The 7,640-nt window shown below is 36.2% G+C and overlaps 1 protein-coding gene across 1 annotated transcript; it reads left to right on the top strand.

Moving 5' to 3' along the window:
• On the top strand, window positions 4,793-7,640 carry LOC104734088. Its single transcript, XM_010453593.1, has 5 exons — window positions 4,793-5,628; window positions 5,762-6,056; window positions 6,192-6,373; window positions 6,464-6,731; window positions 7,032-7,640. Exons 1-5 carry the CDS (start codon window positions 4,793-4,795, stop codon window positions 7,638-7,640), a joined length of 2,190 nt encoding a protein of 729 aa, XP_010451895.1.

Raw genomic sequence — 7,640 nt, 5'->3', positions numbered from 1 at the left:
AACACTTTTGTCTTAGGTTAGGTTTCGGCGAGAATCTTAGTGTTGCAATTAATCAAACGCAAAACGTCAATTATATATTGATCAACGTTAACCTAACTCGTTTAGGTTTGCTAATGGGCCAAGCCCAGTTCTCACTTACGTGCGTTTGTTTATAAACATACATATATATATCAAATATGACATATGTATTATATTAACATATTTTATAACTGCACAAATATAAATATATATATATATGTATATCTCATATAACATATATATATTATTTCAAACCCAACATTACATTAATCCAGTCTGCTTAGGTATGTGACCCTGTAGGATCAAATAATATTAGCAATGAGCTTCTAAAGTTATTGATCATAAGAGGCTTCTAGCAAAACATTATGATCATATAATATTATTCGACTTTCGAGCCTTGACTATATAAGAGTAAGTACAAAAGATTTCAGGATATACCCAACAGTTGGATCCTCCAAAATTTAGCCCTCTTATCACGTTGATGCTAATATATTTAAGTTAGTTTATAACAGACATTATTACCTAAATCAAATTTTTGTAGTTAATGGCTCATTTTTCTTATTGTAATAGCGATTAATCAATTAAACAAAAAGAAAAACACAACAAATCATACTAATGTTGAATTTTTCAGGATATTATTATATAGTTTTTCTTTATGAGCATAATTACTATTGTACTATACTTGTGCAACAAATCATGAAAAATAAAAAAAAATCATTTAGTAAGATGAGCAATGAGGTTAGCTTCCACTCTTTTTCTGTTCAAAAATTTATGAAATTGGTTCCATTTTTTAATATAAAGAAAATGGATATTGACTTTCATGATGATTAAGATGATGGTTATGATATTACGATAATGTTGATAATGATGATGGTAGTATGTTGATGATGATATTATGATGATGATGGTAGTATGGTAATGAAGATAATATGATGATGATGTCATGGTAGTATGATGATGATAATTTTGGGTTGTAATGAAGATATTGATGGGTTAACCATCAACCTATTATATTCAATATTTTAAATTCACTTGGTTCATGAGTTGAGTTAAATTGTATTTACCCAATGATCTAAAGTTAAATCAATAACCCAAAACACACTCAACCATGATCTAGTGGTGTCGTCGTAGCACTTTAGGGTCGAATCCACAGAGACCAAGCAATGCACTATGAAATTGTATAGATCAAATTAAGCTAAGGCAATGAAAGAAGATTGTAATTCAAGTAACCGAACAAAACAGGAAGTAAATAAGAGTTTGTTAAATCAAGAGAAAGTATTGGGTGGAAGGAATCAATCAAGGGTTATAATCACGAATTTGGGTGATGGGTTGGGATAGCTTTAGGAACCGTTCTTGAACTCAAATCTCAAATATAAAACTAACCTACTGTCGCAACATTAGTTATCTATGCAGGGAGTTGAATGAACCCTAAACCGTCGTTTGAATCTAAATAATCCTAGCAAGCAATAAGTTCTAGTTCGATTATATTCACAAGGTGCCCCAACTTCAACTGTGGTTGGCTAAGGATCACCTTGCTCACCTATGTTCTTTCAAGTAATTCAACAACACTTTTGATGCCTAGATGAATTGAACCTATGATCATAAACTAGGTAGCTAATCTAGTTTAAGCAATAAGAACAACAATAGATGAAGAACACAATAGATCAATCCCAAATCTAACAACCTAAATCAGTGAATCATAAAACCCCCTTTGAAACCCGAAACCCAACAGAGAGACTACTCAGACATCGAACAGAGACAATCACAAATCAAATATGAAGAAAACATGTTTGAATTGCAAAGAGAAGTAAAAGGGTTCAGAATTCTTCTCCAAAGGGTTAGAAAGGATAAGAGATCTTCTCCCAAGCTTACAAGTGCTCAAAAACGGCATAGAGTAAAAGTAATTTTTTTAGGGGTCGAGCCCGTGCTTAAATAATAAAATAAATCCCTAAAAAGTCGGTTTAAAACGAAAAAGGAAAGATTGCGTCAGGGACGGGATTGGTCGATCTCGGGAGGATCAATCGATCCGGACCGTATTTATGCTCTCACTCCATCTGCCTTCTAGCTCGATCAGTCTTCAACCAATTAAGCTCCAGATGCATATTTTCATCTCCAAAAGGCTCAGATTCCTCCTAAAGTCACCTACGACCTGTAAAGACTCACAAATGACAACAAGGACTCTAAAAGCACACTTGGACCTAGGAAATGACTCAAAACAATCCTAAAAACTATAGTTAAAACCCTATAAAATGCAGACACATCAATTCCCCCGGACTTGAATCTTTGCTTGTCCTCAAGCAAGAACAGACAAAAACTCAAGAACAGAAAAAAGGTTTGAAAGTGGAAACTCACATTTTCTTGGGAACCTCTTCTTTGCACTCTTCATCACATCAAATTAAGAACTACTTTCTGTACTCTGCCCATGATTAGGATCAACAATCCCTACTCTGAACTCCATGGCCTTAGAGAACCTTCAGTCTCCCCATCGTTGTCTCTCTACATCAGATTAGTAAAAAGGTGCGGTCTTACCATGGGAGTATCGATCATTGAACTATTGACTCCTTCAACCTCTTATCGCCCAAGACCTCCTCTTATGCTCCCTTTCCTCTCTTTTTTCTCACTTCCAAAGGATTGATTTCTCCCTAATTTTCTAGGGTATCATTTTTTTCTTTTTATCAATCCTTTGCTCTTTTCTTACGGACAGGTTTCTATGAGTTCCGAAAGAGGCACGGGTTTACGCACAACCCTCGGTTCACTTCTTTTATTACCTATATCCACTACAAAAAAACTAAACATTGATAGCATATTATCATAGCATTATTTTATAAAGTGCTATGGTCGAAAAAATTCGAGATTTTGGTTTCTATTGATAGCAATATACTAACGCTAAGATATGAAAACGCTATAAAAAAGACTAAAATCGCGACATTTTGTTATTGGAGGGGAAATTTTCATTTTCCCTCTAGACGTTTAGTTTTTCCCTCTTCTCGAAACGACATAACATAACACTAAGTGTTTTTTTCATTACTTCTTTTTTCCTCGTTCGTATCGCTAAGTGTTTTTTCTCTCTTCCCTCATCTCTTTCCACTGATATCTCCGGCGATTAATCCTCTCTCTGGGCATCCGTTCGTCCTTAATCCTCTCTCTGGGCATCAGTTCGTCCTCGTCGAAGCAATAAGCCATCTCGGTGGCCATAAGTTTTTCCTTAAATTCTCCATATCAGCTCGATTTCATCTCGCGAGACAAGGTTTTGTCTTTCTAGTTGAGTTTTGTTATTTATTTGACCGTCGACGGCGATATTTAGGGTTAGGTTCTTTAGATTTTCTGTTTGTTTCAATTTTCCTCAGATTTAGGGTTGTGTATCAATTTTGTTCTGAGATTTAGGGTAATGTAACAATTTTTTCTGATTTTGCTTTAGATTTGTGAGATTTATGAGATTTTCATTTGATTTAGCTTCATATATGTTCTCTTATACTTCACTTGGCTTTGATTTAGCTTCATTTCGCTTTGTCTACGAAGCTATATTTTGTTTTGATATTGTTTTCTCATTATCGGTGTCAGGTTATATTGATCTAACAAGCTAGACATTTTTCTCAACTATATACAGCAGGTAAGTTCTATCTATCCAGTTTTGAGGTGCTATGTATGGTGGAGTTATTACATTGTTGTGGTTGTTTTGTATTGAGTTTTATTTGGTGGAGTTATTACCTGCTGTTTGATGTGTTTCATATATGTTTGATGTGTTTTTTATTTGGATTGCAATGACTGTTTTTGCTTCTTTCTCGTAGTGTAATTGGTAAAAGAATTAGTTAGTGTTGTCACGGTATGATATTTTGCTCTAACAGTTTTATTTAAGGTGAGATCATATAATGTTGGACAAGGCATGGGTGCATCTTTGCAGGTATATTGATGTTAATTTATACATTTCTGGTTGTTGGCTGGGTTTTGGGGTGTTTAATAAATGTTTTGTTTGTCATTCATTCGTAGACTTGATCCTGCTTATGAGAGAGGTGCATGGAATTTTGTTCGGGCTGCGGGTGTAGATAATGATGACAATCAGTTGATAATTTGCCCTTGCAAAGATTGTCGCAATGTAGATCGTCACTTAGGGGTTGTCGTTGTTGATCATCTAGTAACCAAAGGTATGGATAAGGTCTACAAGTGCCGTAAGGATTGGTACCATCACGGAGAAGTTTACTCAGTTTCTGAATGTGATAGCAAAGTAGATCAGTGTAATGAAGAGATTGCTGGGTTGTACAGAGCTGCTGAGTATTTAGATAAGGATTTGGCTGGGTTGGATGAGTTCTTTGAAATTGCAGAGAGAGAGGACAAGAAAGAAGATGCGTTCCTGGCAAAGTTAGCAGACGCAGAAACACCTTTATATCAAAATTGTGCGAACCATAGTAAGCTATCAGCGATTGTCTCATTATTTCGACTTAAGACACAAAATGGGTGGTCTGACAAGAGCTTCAATGAGTTACTTGAGACACTGCCAGAGATGTTACCTGATGACAACGTGCTACATACATCATTGTACGATGTGAAGAAATTTTTGAAGTCTTTTGATATGGGTTATGAAAAGATACACGCTTGTATCAATGATTGCTGCCTTTTCAGAAAGAAGTTGAAGAAGCTTGATAGGTGTCCACATTGCAATGGTTCAGGGTGGAAGGTTAACAAGGAAACTGGTGAAATAAAGAAAGGTGTCCCACAGAAAGTTTTAAGATAATTTCCAATAATTACAAGGTTGAAAAGGATGTTTAGGTCTGAGGAAATGGCCAAAACCTTAAGGTGGCATTCTACTAACAAGAGCAAGGATGGGAAACTCAGACACCATGTAGACTCTGTCACTTGGGATCAAATGAATGACAAATATCCTCTATTTGCTGCTGAGGAAAGGAATCTGCGGCTTGGGTTATCAACAGATGGCTTTAATCCGTTTAACATGAAGAATAGTCAGTATAGCTGTTGGCCTGTTTTGTTGGTAAACTACAATCTCCCTCCACACCTATGTATGAAGAAGGAAAATATTATGCTCACCTTGCTCATTCCTGGTCCACATCAGCCTGGTAACAGTATTGACGTCTATTTAGAACCCCTTATAGAGGATCTAAACTATTTGTGGAACAAAGGAGAACCAACATATGATGCATTTAGTAGATCTGTGTTTACGCTAAAAGCAATGCTTCTGTGGACCATTAGTGATTTTCCTGCCTATGGGAATCTTGCTGGATGCAAAGTGAAGGGAAAAATGGGTTGTCCCTTGTGCGGTAAACACACAGATAGTATGTGGCTTAAGTTTGGCAGAAAGCATGTTTACATGCGTCATAGAAAGGGTCTTCCACCAGCACATAGGTATCGGGTTAAAAAGGCTTGGTTTGATGGACACACAGAACATGGGAGAAAGTCTAGGATTTTATCTAGTCAAGACATTTCACATATCTTGAGAAACTACAAAAATAGTTTCGGGAATTTTAAAGAATCTGCGAGAAAGAGAAAAAGAACTCCATGTGTTGAGGAAGAACATGATAGTGAGGGTTTATCTAGTGATTCTGAGGAAGAGGGAGAAGAGGATGTAGACGAAGAGGAGTTGTCCAGATGGAAGAAAAGGTCAATATTCTTCAAACTGCCGTATTGGGAGGTATATCTATTACATTAAGTAATGTTCAGAATTAATTTGAAGTAATTTTCTTAAGTTTGGTTTTGATTGAATTGTTTTTATGACTCATGAATTGCCTATAAGGCACAATTTGGATGTCATGCATATAGAGCGAAATGTGGCTGCCAGTATTGTCTCAACATTATTGCATTGTGGGAAAAGCAAGGATGGTTTACATACTCATAAAGATCTGGAACATCTTGGTATAAGGAAAGATTTGCACCCTAGTATCAAAGGTAAAAGAACTTATCTTCCAGCAGCTCCGTGGTCTTTATCCAAGACAGAGAAAAAGATATTCTGCAAACGACTATCTGACTTCAAGGGGCCTGATGGGTATTGTTCAAATATATCAAGGGCTGTATCATTAGAAGAGTGTAAGGTAACAGGTCTCAAATCACATGATTATCATGTGTTGATGCAACAGCTCCTCCCAGTTGCACTCAGAGGATTACTACCAAAAGGTCCTAGGATTGCAATCTTTCGTTTGTGTTCATTCTTCAACAACTTGTGTCAGCGAGTTATTGATAGAGAGCAGATTTCAGTAATGGAAACTGAAGTTGTCGAAACTCTGTGTATGTTTGAAAGATATTTTCCACCAAACTTCTTTGATATCATGGTTTATTTGGTCATACATCTCGGAAGGGAGGCTAGACTAGGTGGCCCTGTTCAGTTTCGATGGATGTACCCTTTTGAGAGGTATTGCGTTTTAGTATTTTATATTTTAGACTATGTTTATCTTTTAAACATCTGCATTTTAATTTGGTTGTCACTACATGATGCATGCAGGTATATGAAAGTGCTAAAAGACTTTGTTAGAAACCCAGCAAGACCAGAGGGTTGTATAGCTGAGTCTTATCTAGCTGAAGAATGTGTGAGGTTCTGTAGTGATTTTCTTAAGAAGACAATAAGTGTAGAAGAAAAACAAGATAGGAATACTGAGTATGAGAGCAACTCTATCCTGGAGGGGCATCCAATATCAACAGCCACAACATTTACTCTATCTGATATGGAGAAGAAAATAGCACAGCTTGCTGTCCTTCAAAATACGGCTGTGGTGGACACATATGTCGAGTAAGTTGTGAAATTATAACTGTTTTTTTTTTTTGTATATAACATACTTATTAAAAACTTCAACTGATTCCTTTACTTCTTTTAAACAAGCTTGCACCTACAATATCTACAAAACTCAAATGCAAGATGCAAACGCGATGCAACAGTTTTATGGCGTACTCATACTCAGAATTTTGCAGCTTGGCTAAAAGAACAGACAACTATTTCTTACTCTTTCTCACTATTATGTACTGATAATAAGATTTATTAAGAATATTTTATTCATTTAATTTATATTATGTAGATACCTATTGACTCAGAACACCATGACGAAATACTCAAATGGTTGGCATATGGTCCTCGGACAAGTGCAAGGTCATATACAGATTACATAGTGAATGGACAACGGTTTCACACTGCTTCAGTTTCTAGGCAGTGTCAAAATAGTGGGGTTTTCTATGAAGCAACAGCAATGTGTAGAGCAAGTGCAAAGGATACTTCACAAGTTGTTGATTTAGTTTCATACTATGGGAGAATAGTAGACATTATACTCTTGGATTACAATGTCTTCTATGTTCCTTTATTCCGGTGTCAATGGGCAGTGAGAGGTAACGGAGTAAAAGTAGAAGATGGGTTCACACTAGTTAACTTGAATCAGAATCAAGTTTCTTTTATGAGGGATCCATACATATTGGCTTCTCAGGCTAAGCAAGTATTTTACTCAAAGGAGAGTGATGAATCTGGTTGGTGTGTTGTCTTAAGAGGTCCTTCACGGAGATACAATGAGGAAGAGGAAGAAGATGGGGACGCACATATTGGACCATTGCCATCAACTATTCAAATGGATGTTCACTTAGATGAAGAAGAAGATTCTCAAAATGCTCGGCCTGAATGTGATGGCATATATGTGTGA

Source organism: Camelina sativa, chromosome 12, assembly GCF_000633955.1.
Source record: "Camelina sativa cultivar DH55 chromosome 12, Cs, whole genome shotgun sequence".
NCBI lineage: Eukaryota > Viridiplantae > Streptophyta > Magnoliopsida > Brassicales > Brassicaceae > Camelina > Camelina sativa.
The sequence above is the reverse complement of the archived record's forward strand: the minus strand, read 5'-3'. Positions and strand labels throughout refer to the sequence as shown.

What these genes read in the sequence shown, in the direction of transcription:
- LOC104734088 (XM_010453593.1), top strand. Translation starts at nt 4,793, where the DNA reads ATGGCCAAAACCTTAAGGTGGCATTCTACTAACAAGAGCAAGGATGGG. An exon ending in TATCATTAGAAGAGTGTAAG is followed by an intron (nt 6,057 to 6,191) that starts GTAACAGGTCTC and finishes AACTTGTGTCAG; the next exon opens with CGAGTTATTGATAGAGAGCA. An exon ending in TGGATGTACCCTTTTGAGAG is followed by an intron (nt 6,374 to 6,463) that starts GTATTGCGTTTT and finishes TGATGCATGCAG; the next exon opens with GTATATGAAAGTGCTAAAAG.